The sequence below is a fragment of the Wyeomyia smithii genome, chromosome 3 (assembly GCF_029784165.1).
Source record: "Wyeomyia smithii strain HCP4-BCI-WySm-NY-G18 chromosome 3, ASM2978416v1, whole genome shotgun sequence".
In the NCBI taxonomy this organism is placed as follows: domain Eukaryota; kingdom Metazoa; phylum Arthropoda; class Insecta; order Diptera; family Culicidae; genus Wyeomyia; species Wyeomyia smithii.
Window position 1 is genome coordinate 97,898,559 of NC_073696.1, and position 21,806 is coordinate 97,920,364.

The 21,806-nt window shown below is 38.8% G+C and overlaps 1 protein-coding gene and 1 long non-coding RNA gene across 3 annotated transcripts in view; both read right to left on the reverse strand.

Moving 5' to 3' along the window:
- Positions 1–825, reverse strand: LOC129729645 (uncharacterized). Its single transcript, XR_008728714.1, has 2 exons — positions 718–825; positions 1–642 (listed from the first exon to the last, which is right to left on the reverse strand). It is a non-coding gene; the product is annotated as an uncharacterized LOC129729645 (long non-coding RNA).
- Positions 826–12,785: 11,960 nt separating this feature from the next.
- LOC129729646 (monocarboxylate transporter 10) overlaps positions 12,786–21,806 on the reverse strand; it is a 33,874-nt gene continuing 24,853 nt past the window's right edge. For both annotated transcript variants that reach the window (XM_055688378.1, XM_055688379.1), the window contains exons 3-5: positions 15,269–16,402; positions 15,132–15,209; positions 12,786–13,231 (exon numbers count right to left, since the gene is read on the reverse strand). In XM_055688378.1, coding sequence (XP_055544353.1) covers positions 13,206–13,231; positions 15,132–15,209; positions 15,269–16,402 — 1,238 coding nt within the window. In that variant the 3' untranslated portion in view covers positions 12,786–13,205. The remainder of the gene's footprint in view (positions 13,232–15,131; positions 15,210–15,268; positions 16,403–21,806) is intronic.

Below are 21,806 nucleotides of genomic sequence, written 5' to 3' on the forward strand. Positions count from 1 at the left end.
TGCGGTGGTACAAGTTACATTGGGGTTTATTCATCAACTTTCAATCTTAGCGTCAAACATTCGACTTCATCTTTCTCTTCGCTAGGCCTAGTCTATCTTTCCCTTTCCTTTCCCATTTAAGCTTCTAACTTCTCTTCCTACTGTGCGTTTAAACTTCTTTCATTTCCGATCCGAATCTATCGATCAATTTTCTAGGGTTGCGGCCCTTACCTTCGGTCACCTTCGATCACATGCGCATGGACTATTTATAGGTACGTTCTCACTCAGTGCTGTCTACCACTCTCGGTGGGTTTTACCTTCCGCTTCGTTATTTGGTCAATTTTGTCCTAGGACCAACATGGGTCCCCAACGTTGCTTATCGGCTCTGCACTGCTGCTGCTGGTGGATCAGTTAATCCCTTCCTCTCCCTCTCTCGATGCTGCTTCGAGCGCGCTGCGCGCGCCTGCTGTTGGCGTTGGATGCTGTGCTGCAATCGGGCTGGATTAGCTTATCCTCCTCGTCTGGATGCTCTCTCGTTAGGGCGCACAATTAAGGTAGCGACCCTCTTCCGGCCTTGTGGATCGCCGGATACTTCAGTCCTGGCGGTGGCTCTATAGTGGTTGCTATTCCGAACTGGTGGTTAGTGGGGCGGTCGCGGCAAACCTTTCAAATAAACAATAGGCCACACGTGGCACTGTGAAGCGACTGCTTCTTTTTCGGTCAGAATTTGTGGCTTACCTCTAAATCGCACAGGTGCATAAACTATCGCACGCACTAGCTACCCTAGCTGAATGGGAACAGCTTATCGATCTAGGGAAAGGAAATTTAGTGATCTTGTTCGAGATTCACATGCGGTTATCACCTTACACTTTTTCCTCGTACACGCGAAGCTAATTAAAAGTAACTCCTACCTCCTCCACTAGCCAGACTAAAGTGAAGTACAGGAGCCTAAGAGTCCTCAGATAAACCGTCCTTCGGTAACTTCGTTACCGGAACCTGCTTCGCGAATATCTAATCGCGCTGAAAGCACGAAGGTCAAAATTGGGCGAAGATCATCTTCTTCCCGCGATCAGTTATCATCTATCCCAACTGTCCCAGCCCAAAGGATAGAGAGGAAAAGATTCTCTCTCCCACTGCAAAGGTCGATAGACTTTCTCGGCTGGGTCAATCATCCCGTCGCATCAGCAGCATCGGTGGAGAAAGGCAATTAGCGCACTTGAGCACCGGGGATCTCATTTTTCAAATATTATGCCAATTACTATTCTGACTGTGGCCAATCAAACGTTTTATTTGGAAAACCGTTTTGAAATATTTAAAGTGAAACTTTATTCGAAGCATGCAAATATTTATAACTAATATTTACAAACAATAATTATTATAAATTCTATGTACATGTACTCGCTACAATGCAGATTAATATTGTCATTTTTTGGACTTAATGCTATTGTCATATTTTGTGCACTTCAAAAGAAAAGTGTGAAATTGATGTCAGAGTGGGGGTTTATATTGAGGGGTTATATTTATTTTCAGGTCCCATTCCACCAAAACTTAAAGTTTGATATGTCGCAAGCCAGACTTTAGAACCATTGTGCATATGGTCAGGTTCACCGGCGCACCCGATTTTTGCTTTATTAACCTCGGCAAGAGTGGAAAACTTGGCTGTAGAGCGTGCTCATAACGGTTATCAGGAAGTTCTGATGGTACGCTTTATTTTAAATGATGCGCCGATAATTCTTGATTCTTTCGGAAAGTTTCATGTTTGAGAACTAAACATTCTTACAAATTATTAAATATCATTCTTCGGATGGCAGCACGGTACAGTCGTCCACATGGATACTTAAAAAAATGTTTCACGTTTCAGCAGTCATGTCTTGGCGTTGTCGTCAGTTGATTTTGACGTTAAGTATACATCATATTAACAGTGTATAAATAGGGATACCATCTGGTCGAAATTAGAAATCAGGACACCTTTTCTCGGCACAAATTTGACTTAGCCATTCTATTCTTCGGTGTAAGAGCAAATATAACATGTAATATGTGATTTACTTTTCAAAATACAATATAAAACTCTTTTATTTACTGTACATTGAGTAAATTAGTTTTTTTATTTTGTTTTTTTTTTACGCGTTCATATGTACCTCATGGAAAGACGCGGTAATTAAAAAATCCTTCAATTTAAAAAATTTAATCCGCGTGAAAAAATAATTCGAAAATCTGTGTAGAAAAACACATAGTAAAAAAGCTGAGTGTATCTCTGACGAGTCACTTTCATCAAACCACTTTAAATTGTTACGCATTAGTAGATATTTCAAAAATTCAACGAACGTAAACTGTTTCAACTTAACTCAACAAATGCCAGATGCTTAATGGTAATGGTCAACGCGTGAAAGATTCTTCTTATTACTCTGCTGAGATTCAACAAATGAGAAAAATTCGATCGCAGTGAGCGTTGCGACCTGGAATCGAAAACACTTATTAGGCAATTTTCAAAAATTCTGCTCATTACCACACAACATAATTAAATATCTTAAGAAAATCAGGACAAATGCTAAAATATAAAAAATAATGCTAAATCAGGACGGAGGGTATTCCTATGTATAAATTAGTTCAACTTTTGCTCACGCGCAACGACACTCATGTCCGATGAATTCAGCAAGAGCCAGGTATCTTGTTCTAGTCATCTTTTTTTTTACCGGGGGGGGGGGGTTGTAATGATTTATTTATGTACTAAAATATCTATTCAGAATTAATATTGTGTGTTCTGCCACAAATGGTGACATTTCAACACTATTATATATGTTTGTACGCTTTTTTTATATTATTGAATGTTATTAGCTTTCGCAGTTAAGTTATTGTAATTGTAGGAAAATTATTAAACCTACTTGTCAAGAGAAAAAAAAAAGGAATAATACGAAACTTAAAATAAACTTAAAACTATCTTACTGACTATAAAGTGAGCTAATCGTTGCAATTGAGGATTGCAACGATTTTTGTCGGAATTTGTTGATAATTTGGCTCGACATATTTTCTAATGTTTCTACATTAGTGAGCCTATGTAGCTCATTCGTGCTAAACCAGGGAGGACGCTTTAAAATCATTTTCAAAAGTTTATTCTGAATCCTTTGAAGTGTCTTCTTCCTGGTTGCACAACAGCTTGTCCAGATGGGAACTGCATGTAACATTGCTGGCCTAAAAATTTGTTTGTAAATTAACAGTTTATTCTTGAGACAAAGAGGATATAAACATTTTATATATTTATTGCACTTTGTTTGGATATTCTCAATGTGCTCCTTGAAAGTAAGATTCTTATCATAAATTAGTCCTAAGTATTTAAGTTCTAGTCATCTTTGTGCAGAGGTAAACTCGGTCTCCAACAACAACGACTGTTATACCTCCTTCCTTACTATATCCTTCCCCACCCTAACAATCGTAGGGCAGGCGTGTCCGAACCAACCACATCACTTTCGTGTGTATTTTAGGCGATGCCACGGAGGGTTTTTCTATTGCCCTTCAGTGCTTATACAAAACCTAAACCCACAGTGTTCTAAATAAAACAGCCCTCCAGAAGCTTCGGCAAACACATGCCCGAGTGTTCCCGAATTCGTGAGCCCTCGAAAGCCCGCTTGCTAACACGTGTTTTCTCAAACGCATCATGTTTACAAAAGTACATATGAAAAAAATAATGCAGGTGGTTGTATGCGTTGACTACCGTCAAACTTTCCAATATTATACCATTGTCGATTTCGTCGTGGCGACCAATGCTTGTGTGTTCCCCGAAACTGCGAGCCCTCGGTTGCCTCATGTGCCGAAGTTAAAAAAAACCCTCGGCTCGCGTGTTCACGAATGGCTCTCCAGTGTTTTGTCTTTAGATAGCGCAGAGGGTAATACGAATAGCCCTGCGTGGTGTGTTTGTTAGCAGATGGGCCCCACGCGCTTTGGTGTGTTTGTTAGCAGATGGGCCCCACGCGCTTTGGTGTGCTGTGTTTTTCCCATGCCTGTCGTAGGGACGTGGTTGGCGCCGTTTTAGATCTATACAAAGCGGAAGCTACTGAATTGTTGTACATTGAAGATTGTTAACTAATCCCAAGTTGCTATATTCGTGGTGCTCTGTGCAACATCACTAGCTCAGATCCATCACGTAGGAGTAACTACGAAATGTTCGGTCGTTCAAGCTCATACTCATTGTCTTCATATAACAGAGGCAAATATTGGCCATATAGTCACAGATACTGGGCCAAAACAAATGGAGCAGACAACTGTCAGCTCCGACCAGAAGAAGAAGAAGAAGAAGAGGCAAATATCGTTTCATGGCCTTTTTCTTCTTATCCGAGGTGGCTCTTGCTCTTCTATCTATTTGATTACGATCCTTCGGACACTAACAGGCCGTTCTTCAAATCATATTGTATTGTACTTACCTTACTAATCAGACGAGAGCCGTGTTGGCTCGCGAGTTGTCGCCATGTTGCTCGGTTTTGGGCTGTGTTTCGCCGGTTCCCCAGGCGCCTCATTACCCGCAAGTCTCCTTCGATCTGGTTGAGCCATCGTGCACGCTGCGCCCCTCCATTTCTAGTGCTAGCCGGGTTGCTGAAAAGAAGTGATTTCACAGGGTTGTCGTCCGGCATCCACCGCAACCTATTGACTTTCACCAGGTGTGCAATGAGGTTCTCTCCAAGCAGCGCGTGCAGCTCATGCACCGTTGCCTTTTTCCGTCGTCCGTTTGTACTCCACCGTAGATAGTCCGCACTACCTTTCGTTCGAAAACTCCAAGAGCGTAAGAGTCATTCGTGAGCAGCATTGTTGGTTCTATTCCGTAGAAGACTACCGATCTTATTAGGGGTTTTTATAGTGTCAACTTCGTGCGTCGTCGCACTCGACTCGACCGAAGTGTCTTCCAAAGTGAAAAGTAGGCACGATTTCCAGCCCAAATGCGTCTCTGGATCTCTTTGCTGGTGGTATTGTCGGCGGTCATAAGTGACCTCAATTACACGAACTCGTCGACCACCTCAAGCTCATCGCCGCACATAGGAGTAAATCAAGTAAAAACCTGATCAAAAGTCAAAAAAGTAAAAATTTATTAACCATGCATAGTCTCATTTTGAAGTGTGATACCTACTGAATCTTTTGATAGCTCATGAGCATCCGGAAGTATTGTTACCCTTTGTTACATACAGCTGGTTCAATGAAATTTTAGTTTTCTGTTTTTGCATTCGATGCTCCCGTACCGTTCACTGTTTTTCAAAACTATCAAGTGCAACGTAGTGATTTATCATCAAACCAACTATGGTTATCGTCAAAGAAGGTTAGTTTAATCAATCTGTGCACTTAAAAGACGTATAAACAGTTTCGATATTGCCAGGGGTACAATAAACGCAAAAATGCTGTAAATGTGTTTTTTACATGTCATATTATATGAAGTAAGTTATACTTAACTTATGAGTTCCAATGTAAGCAGCCAATTGAGCCGTTGCGAACCAGAGTGATCTATGTGCCATCGAGCAAATTGTTCAGGAGAAGCAATTTTCGAAAAATCTCTGAATAAAATTCTGTTCAACGGATTCTTTCAAACAAAATGTTCTAATATAAAGGTTATGAAGTGGTTTAACATTGGGATACATAATAAAACTAACAGTTTCTTTGCAAAATCGGTGATTTTATCTCACCATAGACCACTCTGACTTCATATATATATATATATATATATATATATATATATATATATATATATATATATATATATATATATATATATATATATATATATTCACTGGAATCTTCGAATCGTTTCGGAACAGAGTGGTCTATGTACACAAACCTGGTAAAAGACAAAGAAAATGACTGTAACTCGTATAAAATGGCTAGTGTCACAGGTTATATGATACATATAGCATGTCACATGTAAGATGTCACGTGTTACATTACATGTAACACAAGATATTACATATTACATAATATTTTACATGTTACATTTTTTGTGTAACATTACGTGTAACATGTTACATATCACGTGTGACATGTACAAAACAAGTGGCATGTTCCTTATTACATGTAATATGCTACATGTTACGTGTTCCATGATAGTATTACATCGATTTATGTACATAGACCACTCTGTTCCGAAACAAAACGGCCATTCTGTTTCGGACGAATTTTCAACACGGAATAAATCAGCTTTAAAATTCGATTTTCCGAAATTTTCTTAATCTCCCAAATCAGCTTCTTGAGTAGATGCGGTTTATGCAAAAAACTCATTTTCGAAAAAATGGTCTTTAGACCACTCTGTTCCGCAACGGCTCAATTGCAATTGAAAGTTTGTATGTTTCTGGTCAAACTGGTGGTGTCAGAATATCCGAACCAATCCGAACTCGTGTGTTACATCATTTTGAAAATCATCGAAAAATTTAAATTTTTCAGCTTCCAGCAGTGTTGTTGCCTTAGTTCCAAGACATAGATACATCAAAGTTTGCAAATTACGTCCTTAAAACTGCTTAGCTCTAGGCTTTATCCTTGGTATCCAATGACTTCTACTTTGCATAAATTAAAATAAAATATAAAAAAACGGCCAAACTTTTTCGTCCGAAGCAATGCAAATGTTTCGAGTGAGTTGTTCGTACACGGACAATGATGATAATACTAGTGACTCTTCAGATTATTCTGAGTGCTCAGATTGAATAATAAACAAATCAATGTTAACCGCCATATAGGTATTGTAGAAAAGAAACTACCATTGAATCCGAACTACATCATCAGAAAAGTAACAAATCATTCAAAGGTGGGTTATGCCATGAAAATTTTCAGTCACATCTATTCATTATACTATATTTTCGATCCATTATACGTTTTCAGTCCAAAAATCCTTAAAAAAATATTTTAATCAGGTGTGATGTTCTAAGTGCTCCACTGTGCGCCGTCTACAGAGACTTTAGTTGGGAGGCTAATGTTGTTCCCCTTGGAGCCTCTCGTTCGCATGTATTTCGTTTTCGACGCATCTACTCGCAGTCCGATTCGTCCGGCTTCGGCTTTCAGTCAGTCGCAAAGTTACCTGTCATGTTGCCAAAGTCATCCGTGAAGCCCAGAAGCTGAATAGACCTTGTGCAAATCGTGCCCCTCGGGTCGATGCCCGTCCTCCGAATCACACCCTCAAGGGCGATGTTAAACAGCAAACAGGAAAATCCATCACCTTGTCTTAACATCCTGCTTGTCTTAACATCTATCCTGCTCGAGAGCATCCTCGAAACATACACGTAGTACATCACTTGCGCCATGGTGTCCTTGATCAATCGAGTCAGTTTATCTGGAAATCCGTTGTCGTGCATGATCTGCCATAGCTGTTCTTGATCGACTGTATCATAGGCTGCCGTGAAGTCGATGAAGATGTGATGTGTGGGCATGTTGTACTCGCGAAATTCGTCTAAGGTCTGTCGGATTAAAAGGAACTGGTCCGTGGTGGCACGGGCTCCCATGAAGCCCGCTTGGTACTGCACCACGAACATCCAAGTTAAAGGTGACAAACGACGCAACAGGATCTATGAGAGTTGATAAGGAATAAGGGCTTTGTTGTTCTTCAGCCTTTCGATCTCACAACGAACTTCATGCTCATCGGGGGCAGGTACTCGGTCATCTGCTGCTGACTGGTTTACCTTCCCATAGAAATTCCGCGTATCCCTATAGACTGTTCCGAAAATTATAAATACATCTTCTTTCTTGAATAAAACAAAAAATGCAGGATTTTCCGGGTCATTTTATTCTGGAATATAGATAATAAGTGTTTTCTTTCCAGTTTCAATTCAAGTTGGGATTATTTTTCGTAGGATACGCGAGTTCTCTAACTTTTCTCTTAACACTACTCATAAGCTTTTGCACAGTGTGTTCTCCGACCATTTTTACCACTTTAAGCCAATCTTTTTTAAATTTTTCAACTTTGTCCGCTGGTTTGACATATTTTCTCAGCTTTGCCTTGGTCAAAGCCCAAAAAGTTTCAATAGGGCGAATTTCAGGGCAGTTTGGAGGATTCATCTCCTTTGGGACACATGTGACATTATTTGTTTTATAGCACCCTAGTGCATCCTTAGAGTAATGGCAGGAAGCAAGATCGGGCCAAAAGATTGGAGGATTGTTATGCTGCTTAACCATGGGTAACAACCTTTTCTGCAAACACTCTTTCACGTAAATTTTACCATTCATTGTGTCATTCGTAATGAATGGACGAGATATTTTCCCACATTCACAAATGGCCTGCCAAACCATTACCTTCTTGCCGAGTTTTTCGGTATAAATGGTTTTCACTGGTCCAGGGACATCCTTTCCCTTCGGTGATGTATAAAATTGCGGTCCTGGCAGAGTCTTATAGTCCAGTTTCATGTAGGTTTCGTCATCCATGATAACACACCCCATTTTTTTTGGTCAGAAGTTTGTCATAAAGCTTCCGAGCTCTCGGTTTCACAGATTCAGCTTGTTTTGGATTTCGTTTTGGCTGCTTCTACTTCCGACGGGTCTGCAGACCCATTCTTCCCTTGGCACGCATAACGTTACTCGCCGAGGTTCCAAGCTTTCTCGCCACATCTCGTTCTGATACTGAAGGATGCCGCTTGTAGTATTCCTTAACCTTTTTGTCCATTGTGGGATCAACAGGCCCGGGTTTTCTGCCACGTCTTGGGGCATCAGTAAATGTGCACTCTTCACAATACTCCCGCAATGCGGTTTGAACTGCTCCGACACTTATACCTTCTTCTCTGGCTAATTTTTTTTATAGAAAAACCACTCATGGTGCCCCATTTGTGCACAATTCGCTTCCTTTGCTCGGGAGAAAGGCCACGCATTTTCAAAATTTCGCACTAAATGTTAGAAAAAATGACAGCATTTGTTTCTTTTGGATGTAAACAACAGGACGCAGCCAAAGTTTGGTTGAATACTGCACGTTATTTGAAATGACGGTTGTTCGTAAGTGTATTTATAATTATCGGAACGGTCTATAGCACGGTACAGCTACTCGGGCTCCTCATGTTCACGATCTTCTTCCTGGCGCTTCTTTCGTCTGAGAATCGTGGCCATGTCGTTCCGCGCTCTTTTGTAATTGGCCTTGTTTTCTCTCGTTGACCTGCCCAGGTATATCGCCCAGGTCCGGTTCTTCTCATGCACTGTTGCCTCGCACTCCTCGCCATACCAGTCGTTTCTACCACTCGGTGCTTTCACTCTTAGTGTCACCATTTCTGTCTCCCGGATAGCTGTGCGAATGCTGCACCAGCCGTCCTCGAGAGGCTGTGCGCCAAGCCCCTCCTCCGTGGATAGTACCGCTTCGAGCTGTTCCGCGTATTCCTCCGTAGCCTGGGAGCCCCGGAGCTGATTGATGCTGAGCCAATATCCGCACCGCGATTGGTACGTATGTTTGTAATGTCTGAGAAAACCGGCTGTCGATGAGAATATGGTCAATTTGGTTCGCTGTACGTTGCTCAGGTGATCTCCAGGTGGTTTTGTGGAGACGCTGTTTGAGCCGCCCTTATTAAGAAGAACACTCAGATAAGCTTCTTTTACAGAAAAACTGTCCAAAACATTCGATGCCCTACCATCTAAACATATAAAAATGCAGCTCTGTCTGTCTGATTGATATAGGCTTGGAAACTACAAAACCGATTGACGTGAAATTTTGTATGTAGGGGTTTTAGAGGCCGAGAAAGGTGACTAAGATAGTTTGAGACCCCTCCCTCATATGGGAGGATGAAGTCCCATACAAATGAAACACAAATTCATGCACATCTCGAAAACTAACCAAGCAAATGGAACCAAATTTGGCATGTGGATGTTTTAAGGAGTGACAAATATGTCCATATTAGTTTGACACCCTTCCGTTTTCTAGAAGGGAGGGGATCCATACGAATGAAACACAAATTTTTGCATATCTCAAGAACTAACCAAGTAAATGGAACCAAATTTGGCCGGTGGTTATTTCCAGGGGTAACAAATATATCTATACTACAAATACAAATGAAAGACAAATTTCGCACAGCTCGAGAGCCAATCAACCAAATCAACCAAATTTGGCATGTAAATGTATTCAGAGGTGAAAAATATATCCAAAATGGTTCGACGCCCCTCCCTCTTATGTGAGGGAGGGGTTCCAAACAAATGGAACACAAATTTCTGCACATCTCGAGAACTAACCAACTAAATGGAACCAAAATTAGCAAGTGAATGTTTTTAGGGGTAACAAATATATCCATAATGGTTTGATACCCCTCCTTCTTCTATAAGGGAGGGGTCCCATACAAATGAAACACAAATTTCGCACAGGTCGAGAACCAATCAAGCAAATACAACCAAATTTGGCAGGTGAATGTTTTTAGGTGTAACAAACATTTCCATAATGGTTCGACACCCTTCCTTCTTCTGGCATGTCTCCAAATACATACCATTTTGAAATCCAAGATGGCGACTTCCGGTTTCTGAAAAACAGCGGCAAATAACCAAATACCACCCAACAAGAGTATTTCCGAAATTGTTATGATGCACTGAAACCACAAATCGACCTCAATTAGACCTCAGAATTGTAAGATGGCAACTTCCGGTGACTGGAAAACAGCCGAAAATGACCAAATACTACCCAATATGAGTGTTTCTTTAACCAGAATGACGCTCAGGGGCCAAAAATTGTCTCCTAATGCCATTTTGAAATCCGATCCGGTTTCTGAAAAACAGCGGCAAATGATCAAAAACCACCCAATATGAGTATTTCCGGAATTGTTATGATGCACTGAAACCACAAATCGCCTCAGACAACATTTTAAATTGTAAGATGGCGACTTCCGGTGTCTGGAAAACAGCCGAAAATGACCAAATACCACCCAACATGAGTGTTTCTTTAATCAGAATGACGCTCAGAGTCCGGAAATTGTCTCCAAATGCAATTTTAAAATCCAATATGGCGACTTCCGGTTTCTGAAAAACAGCGGCAAATGACCAAATTCCACCCAATATGGGTATTTGCGGAATTGTTATGATGCACTGAAACCACAAATCGACCTCAGAAAACATTTTGAATTGCAAGATGGTGACTTCCGGTTTCTGGAAAACAGCCGAAAATGACCAAATACCACCCAATGTGGGTGTTTCTTTAACCAGAATGACGCTCAGAGGCCAGAAATTGTCTCCAAATGCCATTTTGTAATCCAAGATGGCGACTTCCGGTTACTGAAAAACAGCGGCAAATGCCCAAATACCACCCAATATGGGTATTTCCGGAATTGTTATGATGCACTGAAAACACAAATCGACCTCCGACAATATTTTGAATTGTAAGATGGTGACTTCCGGTGAATGGAAAACAGCCGAAAATTACCAAATACCACCCAATATGAGTGGAATGACGCTCAGAGGCCAGAAATTGTCTCCAAATGCCATTTTGAAATCCAGAATGGCGAATTCCGGTTTTTGAAAAATAGCCTAAAGTGACCAAATACCACCCAATATGAGTATTTCTTTAACCAGAATGATGCAAGGTGCTAAAAATTGACCTCAGACACCATTTTGAAATGTAAGATGGCAACTTCTGGGAAACAGCCGAATACTACTACATATGGATATTTCCGTAATCAAGTATAGAAATCAAGCATTGACCATGGACATCATTTTAAATTCGAAGGTGACCACTTTCAGTTTCTGGAAAACAACAAAAAAACTGAATACCACCCAATATGAGTATTTCCTGAATAGAGGTGATGTACTAAAGGCAAAAGTCGAGGATGTTGTCATTCCGATAAAACCAAATATTTCAAACGATATAAACAAATCGCAAGAAATCAATGGGTTTGGAATGTTTAAAATTGTTAAATTAAACGCCAAAATAGGCGGGACGAAGTTTGCCGGGTCAGCTAGTACATCATAAAACATCTTTGAATAGGTAAACATCACTCGCAAAAATTAACTAAAATTGTTGCTATGTAGGCGGCATTTTTAGGTGCTAAAGAAAACTCCTTTCAAAACAAAATAAAATTGGATTGGAACAGTCTCCCTCAACTGGAATAGATTATTGTTGAAATTGGCCAAACCAGTTTCATAATCTGAAAATATGTGCTGACAGATAAAAATGTAATGTACAAATTTAGGTACACTCACTTTTTTTACGCGAATTTTTACGTCTTTTTACGCGGATTTTGGAATTTACGCGGATTTCGGAATTTATAGAAGTTTTCACGCCGCTTTTTCATTTTCAAATCGTTTATTATTCCAACTTTCGAGTACATGTTCACTGATTTGGCCCAACCATTGTATATTTTTTTTTGATCTTCAGCTCGATTCGCAGGTAAAAATAACACTTCTATTATATTCTTTTTCGAAATTTCCTCTCAATGCACAGGAGGCTGCATAAGCAACATAAAATAGGTTCTTTAACCTGTGTTGAAATTTCACTTCTGGAGAGACTGTTAGCGTCAGTAGGATCGCAGCGCTAATCCCGCAATTACCCTGTATACTAATAGTTGCAAAGTCAGTGTTTGATATACAGAAAGATCAACTTCGCTCAGCGGAATGCTAGCTTAGCATACCTTTGCTTCACTTTTTTTTATTTGTGAAAAATTCTGACTGAAAAACTTTGAATAGTTCTGATCATTCTTTCGGGCTTAACACATTGTGAGGATCAGTGTTGCATATTCAAGCAATTTGTGAAGCATGTTCATATTTTCTCTGAAAAAGAAGAACTGTCCTCTACAAAAGCCAGATATATTTGGAATAATGCTTCACAACATCCTACAGTATCTAGAACAGACAGAATTTCTTTCAAAATAATTCATAAGTTTGAAAAAATCAGCAAAATCTATATTTATACTTTTTAAAATTGTTCCATAATAATTTCTTTTTCTAATGTTCTGTAAAATACTAGTCAATATATACCTATTTATTAGAACATAAATATTGTACAACCTTATGATTGAAAAGTTTTTTTTTCTACCTAAATTTGCTACTTCTAGCAACCTAATAGAAATGCAAATGATGCGCTTTAGCTCTCAATATTCGATATTTGCGGTCGGTCCTATATTTTGATTGTGGGTTTCTAAGCAAACACAAGCAGCTAGGTTTCTCTTACTTTGTTTCTATGAAAGAACTTCCATTTTTCTTCCATGGAATCCATAATCACAATTACTAAGCTCTCTACGTTTACGCTGACACGTCAAATTTTTGGTTCCTGCATCATTATTTTGCATCCGTACGGAAACTGTGTACGAATCGATCTTGTTTGTTTATTTGCTCTCTGCGGTTAGTGATTCTGAAAGATTCGATAGAAAATATTATTGGTTGATTTTGAAAAAAAACTACAAAGAAAAAAATTAAGAGGAAGAAAATAAGCAAACGGTTAGAGAAGCATGTTGCAGGAAAAGAGAGTTAGAACTAACATGAAGCGATCAATTGAAATATTATTTCTACATTAAATTCGTCTAACATAGTAATGAATTTATCTTTTAACATAACAGCTTCTGATATATGATTAGTGAAATACCATGGGATCTCACAGTAAATGCCAGTTGTAACATTTTTTTCGTGTAATTCCTAACTAAGAGTCGATAAGCAGATTCCGCGTTTACGCGTGAGTATTATAGATTAGACCAACCATTGATTCAAACAAATTGCATTTCCTTGTTGCAAAAGATCTGTGCCATGTGGGGCCCGACCTGCTTAATTGCTCCAATTATTAAGTCGCTGGGTTATCAGGTTCATACGCTGGTTTTATTTCGCGACACCAATTGATCTCTAATTACTCATCAGAAGTGCAGTTTAGTTCGACTGATTAAGGCAGCGTCAAGGGCACTAGTTTGGGTTTGAACTGTTTTTTTTTTTTGTTCAATTCACTTTTTGGTTGGAAGTGTAATTTTGAGATGGAAAGAATCAGTTTTCATGCATACATATCGATCATTTGGGGTCTGACATTCGAACCGCAACCCTAACAGTGATATGCTCTGAAGTCTTGCAATATGGAATGCATCGATTGACAACGGAAACAATATGATGCAACTTGGCTGTCCTGAAACTGTAATAGAGAGCTCGTGGTCTAGAAACTGGTGAGGAATTCATGCTCAGCTTTAGTGATAAGGGTTTTTCACTGTTTTTTTTTTTTGCTATAAGATCATTGGTTCTCAAGTACGTTGCTATGTAAAGTTTTTTTACTGTCAAGAAGTGCTGACATAGACAATTTCGTGTTTTCAATTCATAAAAGTAGTGTTATTGCAACTTTCTGTTACTGAAAGAGATTAAGTTTTTTAGCATTTCACAAGCTGTTTCCAACAATAACGGCATGATGAAAATCAGAAATCGACATCGAGCCGGGAAGAGTTTGAAAAGTCTGGCCCGAAGTTCAATCGAAACATTTTTTTTAAGTCTGATTTCATACCGAAATGGGACACGAACGGTTAAAAAAAAGTGCGATTCAATTTAGACAGTAAAACTGACCATGATGAAAACCAAATACTGAATAAGGGCGTTTTTACTGTTTTAATTGTTTCAACAGGCAACAATGGATGTAAACAAAATTTTGAAAAATCAGAATTGTCTGTTTTTCCGTGAAAATGTTAATGAATTTTCTACAGTAACAAATTAAACCCTTGTAATGCATTAAGTTCAGTTTATTCAAGTTGAGAAATTAGCAAAATTTGTTTCCCAAAAGTTTTGTTGGCTCATTTCAATTAGCACAACAAATCACTGAAGCATTTACTACGAAAAACAGATTTTTCGCTGCGTTCATGACTACAAAACGATCTTCCGAGATTCACCAGTAGCGAATCTCGATGGGTATTTTACACACTAATTAAACAATACGAACCGAGTTAAGCAGTCTCAAAGGGAATCTATATTGACATTTCGTTATAGTAATCGTACGAAAGGTGCTCTTCAGTTATACATTGTGCCTCTGTTACTTAAGAAAATATCACAAATATAGCACATGATTGATTAGTACAGTTACCACAGCAACAAATAAAGCGATAGGTGAGTGATTAGCATACACGCATAGAAGAGAAGAAAGTGTTTCTACAACTGCAACTAAAAATACTACAGATAGCTATAGCTGTATTTGCGTTCGCGATAAGAACCAAAATAGCCAGTAATGTAAGACTCTAGCACCAGCGATGACACCGCGACACCGCTAGAAAGTAAAGGGGATTTTATGTCAATACCTGAACTAGCCAGAGTTGCCCGACGTTCATCTCGAATATGTCCATTCTGTTTGCCGTTCGACAAATCGCTAGGATTTTCTAAAATTAATCACTTTTGAATGAAAAACGAAACAGTTAAATAGTTTCAGTATGCTCACCGCAATCCCAGGCAGTCTGAGCCAGTGGCTGATGCGTAGGGTCCTTCAGGGGTGATTCTGGTTTACTCGGCGTGTCTTTGACACAGCGGATAAAGAACATCGTGCTAGCACCAAATAGTGGAGGGATTCCAGCCAGTATGAATGGAATCTTGTAGGAACCGAGGTGATCATATAACATTCCAGCGATCGGTGGCCCCACAGTTAGTGGAACTGAACATAAGCCAAGTAGAAAGCCGATTGCTTGAGTCGCTCCTCTTGGTCCACATATGTCGTAAGCAATCGGCCCTAGCAGGGAAATGAAGCATCCATCAAATAACCCCATAGCCAATGCTATACAAAGTAGCAGCGGGAATGATCCAGTGGCAGGAAGCAGCATCGTCATCGTACCGATCATTATAAAAGACATCTGCTGCAGCAGTACGCGATTCACTCGCGGAAGATCCGCAATGAAGCCAAAAAGTAACCGTCCAAGTCCAGAGGTGATACCAATACACATTACTGGTAAATTTTCTCCTTCTCCAGGGAACGAATCCTTCACAAATTTGCCCATGTGTACATACGGCACGAAGTATCCGAACAGCGCAATTGGAATTGATAGAGCCCAAATAATATATTTCTTCTTCTTCCAATTGTCGAAATTGATGAAGGATCGTAGCATCGTGTTGAACTGGGACCGACCAGGCTTCACCTTGGGCGGCGGTGGGGGCGGATGTAGCGGCTTATACAACAGCGCACAGAATATCACAAAGCTGGAAACCACAGATAGAATACGAAACGACGTGGCCAGCCCCGTCTGTTGCACTAATTTATCCAGCACAATTGGCATAATGGCGGTGAAAACGCTCGAGCCTGCCGTCACAACGCCGTTCACCAATCCTAGATATTTTTTAAAGTAATGCCCCAAAATCGCCAGCGAGGGCGTGTAAGCCAATGCCGCACCTAATCCGAACATGATCCCATAGGTGAAGTACAGTGCGGATACGTTATGCGTAAAAAAGGAGGACAAAAACATGCCACCACAAGTTAGTACTCCTCCGCATAGTGTGGTCCTTCGAAGGCCGATCTTGTCTGTTAGGATGCCGGAAACGGGCGACAGCAGGAAGGTAGTGCCAATCGTAAGCGAACCAACCAGCGCTGAAAATTAAAAAAAAATAACAAAAGATTAGCATTTTAAAAAATTTAAAAAGCACTCAACATAGTTACTGTCATATTGTGATATTTTCTAACAGCTTTTTGTCCCTGATTCATTCACCAAAACAACACTTTCGAATAATGGGTCATTTCTGTCCCTAGACTTCAGATTGGATTTGGCACCGCTACCAAAATGGAGTCTGATCAGACAGGACCAAAAACAGTTTTAGAAGCACCGGAAACCGTACATAACATTTCATTCCAATATCAATTAATAGTTTTAAACAGTGATTTTTTTTACCATAATATATCTAATTAATGGTAGCAGTTCTGTTACAGGACTGGGATACGATTATTGAAAGCGAATGTGGAAACGTTGAACTTAAAAAATCATGACTCGTTAGTCAAATTTCTCTGAAACTGCTACTGACTGACTGCGGTTTGGTGGTTAAGCCCACCGAAACGGCTTCCCTAATGAAACCAAAATGGCACGCTTCGGATTCCCTATGTAATCCATCCACTTATCGTCAATAAATGGCCGATTCGACTTACAGACAATTTGGTTAGCCGGTCGGACACATTCGCCGGGCCAAGAAAGTGTATCACAAAGGTACCAACAACTGGTTTACTACATATTTAATTTCGTCGCTGTCGAGTGCTTTTCACATAATACGATTCACGCACCAGTCAGTCAGTCAGTTAGTCAGTCAGACTGGAAAAGGCTTCCCTGTCTGGTTCCGTTTTGTGGAAACACACTTGGCGACAAAATTGTAATAATAACACTTTTAATTCCAACCTACCAAAATGATGCCATCACCGACACAACCGCACCAACTTCGCGACTTTTTATGTTTCATCCAATTAGTGGTACAATCAATCTTGTTGTAGACCACGCACAATCATAACTGGGGGATTGATTGGAATATTGTAGCCCGAAGCATCTTTCGGTCACAGGGAATTTTCTTATATTCTGTTGGCAACAGGACAAGAAAAACGAACTTCAAGGAGTAAGTTATTATTCTGTTTTAATGGTTATTCCAGCGAAAAGCAGCACACATTAAAATCAAATTGCCGCCAAAATCATATTTCCTACCATAAGTTTAAAAACGGTTTTCCAATATTTATGAGAATGTTGACAATTTACGGCGAAACATTTTCGGCGAAATATTGTGAAATATTATCTGGACTTTACAACTGCTTGAAAAAAATTAATTGGGAACGAACGACGTTTAAATAAAATTCGATTTTGCTTGAGAGAAGTTTATTTTTTCCTGATTTTTGAAGGCCTTCGAAATTCGGCTCTGCAGGAATCACGGAAGCCATACAAAAGTGTAAAATTTCGAAAGGCGTGACATTTTTACAAGAGCCAAACAATTTAGAACTAAGTTCAATTTACAATTACTTTTGTTTTTAGCTCGGTTCAGAATTTGGATTATTTTAGCTCAATTCAGAATCAATTTCTGCTTCGTCCTTTGCTTTCATTTAGAAGCGTTCTTCAACAATTTGGCCAAATTTAACTAAAACATTTTCTTCCTGACCCTTTCGTTAGAGTTACTTTAATAATACAGTGTAACAAAAATTTACTTTTTTGTCTGCTTTTGTTTCTATAAATAATTTTATTGTGTATTTTGATACAAAACCTAATTTCCACGAGTTTGGCCATATTTCAAATTAAGGGGTAACAATGGCGCTATTTTAAATTTTTGAGAAATCGGAAATTTTTTTCGGCGCCATTTTGTTTTAAAGCCAAACATCAGAATTCTAAGAGTTTCTCCACATATTAGCATCTTCTTACCCATCTTTAAAAAAAACAGATTTGAAATCGGACAAAAACTGAGCTCAAAACGGTGATTCTACGAAAACAGTTTTGGCATGGTTTCAGTATGTTTCACAGAGCAAAATAATATCGGGTATGTCTGAGCATTAATGGTAATGCGATAATATCTAAGAGTGGTAGTCAAATTATGCCTTATATTGAGTTAAAAAAGTCTCAGGAATCGATTTGTAGGTGTCTGATCCACGTAAAATATCAGCAAGATGTCAATTTTACCCCAATTCCCCTACAATACTAAAATGGGTTTAGCATGACGTTAGATTAGCTTATTTAAAATCTGTTTAATGTAATATCAAGAGTGTAAGCAATACTCAAAGATACAATAACAATTTGTGTTTACATGATCCTCGCCCTTTTGCGGAGAGGGGGTATTTGGCGGGCATATTTGGCCAGGACTGGTTAAAACATTAAAATTTCGCTACAGCTATGAGACAGAATCATCGCGTCTTCGATAAAGTCAAATGCGACCCCCTTCCCGCAAAAAGGAGAGATTCATGTGAAGACAAATTGTTATTGTATCTTCGAGTATCACTTACACTCTTGATATAGCATTAAACAGATTTCAAATAAGTTAATTTAACGCCAAGATAAACCTTTTGTAGTATTGTAGAGAAATTGGGGCAAAATCGACATGTTGCTGACATTTTACACAGATCAGAAACCTACCAATCGATTTCTGAGCCTTTTTTACTCAATATAGGATATAATTTGACTACCACTTTCAGATATTAGCGCATTTACCATTAATGCTCAGACATACTCGATATTTTTTTGCTTTGTGAAATATACTAAAACCATGCCAAAACTGTTCTCGTTGAATCACCGTTTTGAGCTCAGTTTTTGTCCAATTTAAGATCTTTTTTTTTAAAGATGGCTAAGAAGATGCTAAAAGCTGGACAAACTCTTAGAATTTTGATATTTGGCTTCAAAACAAAATGGCGTCGAAAAAACATCGAAAATTTCCGATTTCTCAAAAATTCAAAATAGCGCCATTGTTGCCCCTTAAGTTGAAACTTGTTCAAACTCGGGGAAATTTGGTTTTGCATCGAACTTTATCAAAAAATCATACATAGAAGCCAAGGCAAATTTTTTTTTTGATTCCAGGAGCGTTGCTAAGCTTTTTAAGTCAGTTCAGTCAATACCTAGTTGGCTTTATTCGTTTTTACAGAGGAATTTCTAACATTATTTCAGACGATTTTTTCTTCTTCTGTTTCTTTTTTATTTAGGAAGCATTTTTCAGCACGTTTTGGTTAATTTATGATCATATTTCTATTGTTTATCTTTTTTATATGAAAAAAGTGTTTTTAGATGTTTCAAGAAACATTTACTAGAGTTTTTATGCATTTCAAATTGAACTTAATATAATTTTATCTTGAATTTGATAATTTTTCTGATTTATAGTTGCTTTTTTAAGTTGTTAGATACTAATTTAAAATCAATTTTTAGCTGTTTTTCATGTTTTAGAGGCGTTTTATTCGAACGGTTTTTTTTGAATTTGGAACTCATTTCTGTTAGGGCCTTTCCAATGTTCTATTTGTTTTTTTCCCGATTTTGACTTCGAGCGGCTTACAACTTTTTTCTTTAGGAGTGGATTTTGTAATCTATTGTTTTGTTTTACTGGTGTTGTCAATCATTCAAAGCATAAGTTGTGATGATATTTCTTTCGGTTTCTTCTGAACTATAAAGGCGTTTGCTTCACCCTTTTTTTAGTTTTTGTTGAAAGTCAGCCTTCTGACTGAATCATGATGAGATTTTTTTGCATTAAGGGATATAAGCGCTAAATAAACCACAGAAAAACATTTCAACTCTTCTTTTAAAGAAAAATGTCCACGTGGACAAAGAAGGGGGGAGGAGAGGCTTAAGTCAACGTCCACGCTTGTCTACGAGGGGGGAGTGGGGTGACGATTTTTGTGTCCTCGGGGAATGTAAACAGCCCCATAATTCCATTGTACAGAGATATATCACTTCCAGGATTTTATGAATGACCACTGCTGCGTCCGTTAATTGAAACTTTTGTAATAAACGGATTCTATTTCGTGCTGAAAACGAAAGGCCTTCGAGTCGACTTTTCGAATGCTATTTTATCTGGCCAGAACATATACTGTGTATCGGCATGGCAAATATATTCATATTTTTTTTGACACTTTTCGTCTGGTACACATATTGATTGATAGCCAAACCACTGGCCTCGAACTAAAAAGAACAAATTTTTGTTGATCCATTACTTAATCCGGTTTTCCACTACATTCCTAGCGAAATATTGTAGAGACTTGCAGGAAATCATAACTACACAGTTGAAACCAGAAAATTTTCGCTTTTAAAATGGTTTACCATGAACTTTTTACCAAAAGTTTAGTTATAACTGTACAATGCGCTTCGAAATGCTTCTTGTTTCGACGCCATTTCGAACAAAACTGAGCAAGCATAAAAAAATAAATCCGAAATTTTCGTTGTCATCCGTTGAAACACCCAACTTATGAACTGAATCTTCGAAAATGATTTCAGAACAAAAAACACTCAAATCGATTTGGATATTATTGGTAAATGAGGCTAGTTTAAATAAGATAAAAAAAAAATTTATTCTACATTTTGGGTACATTAAGGAGCTGATTAATTCAGAGATAATCTATTTTATAAAACAGCGATTCAAATTAAAACACTAATACTAACTCTCCAATTTTGCTCAAAACATCGCGTTTTTATTTCTTTCGACAAATTTATTTTTTACCCCTTTTTTGACGTATAACTACGTCTCTCGGAAAGTTTCGCTGCATGGGGGTGTAGAACTAAAATCTAAAAACGGAACAGAAGAAAAATATGACTAATTTCAAATGCTTATAAGTCGGTTAGTTTTAGCGGATTTCCTTCGTTTTTGCTGCAGTCGGCTGGGAAATCGTCTCCACATCCGCCCAAATGCAGAAAACTATAATTTGGTTATGCGAACTACTGTACTGAAAATTATCAAGCGTTGTTGAAACGCAAATTTTGGTCGCCCAATGATTGCTGTCCCAAACAAGATCGACAGAATTATACTAAGTTAACAAAGAATGCACTCTTTGGGCTATATAAGGGCCTGCTTCAGCTCAAACTAATCATGTTAACAAAGGATGGTGGGAAGGACAGTTCCAACTTAGCGGTAGCATAACAGTGGATTTACCGAGTCTTATTTCGGTTTAAACAAAACATTATACTAGCAGATTGGGGGACACAGACGGCCATTTCAACCGGTAAAACTTTGAATTGTTTTAGCAACAACATGCTGGATCTTGAAAATCAAATTCTGCCGGCCGTGGTTGCCAACATGAAATGAGATTCATTGCGTCTTCCGTTGACCGAAACTGGGAGTAGACAAAATTTAACCAAACACTTGTGGCATCTCACAACATCAATATGGGTTATATAAGAGCCTTTTTTGGCCACAGTACAAGCTTTCTGGATTCTGGCAATCATAATCTGCCGATCAGGTCTAGTTTTCAGTGTGAAAACAGTATTCCACTGTGTTGTCGAAGTTCCTTATTCGCACTGTCGGAGTAGCATAGAGATGCGATCAGCATCGTATCCGATTTAAAATTA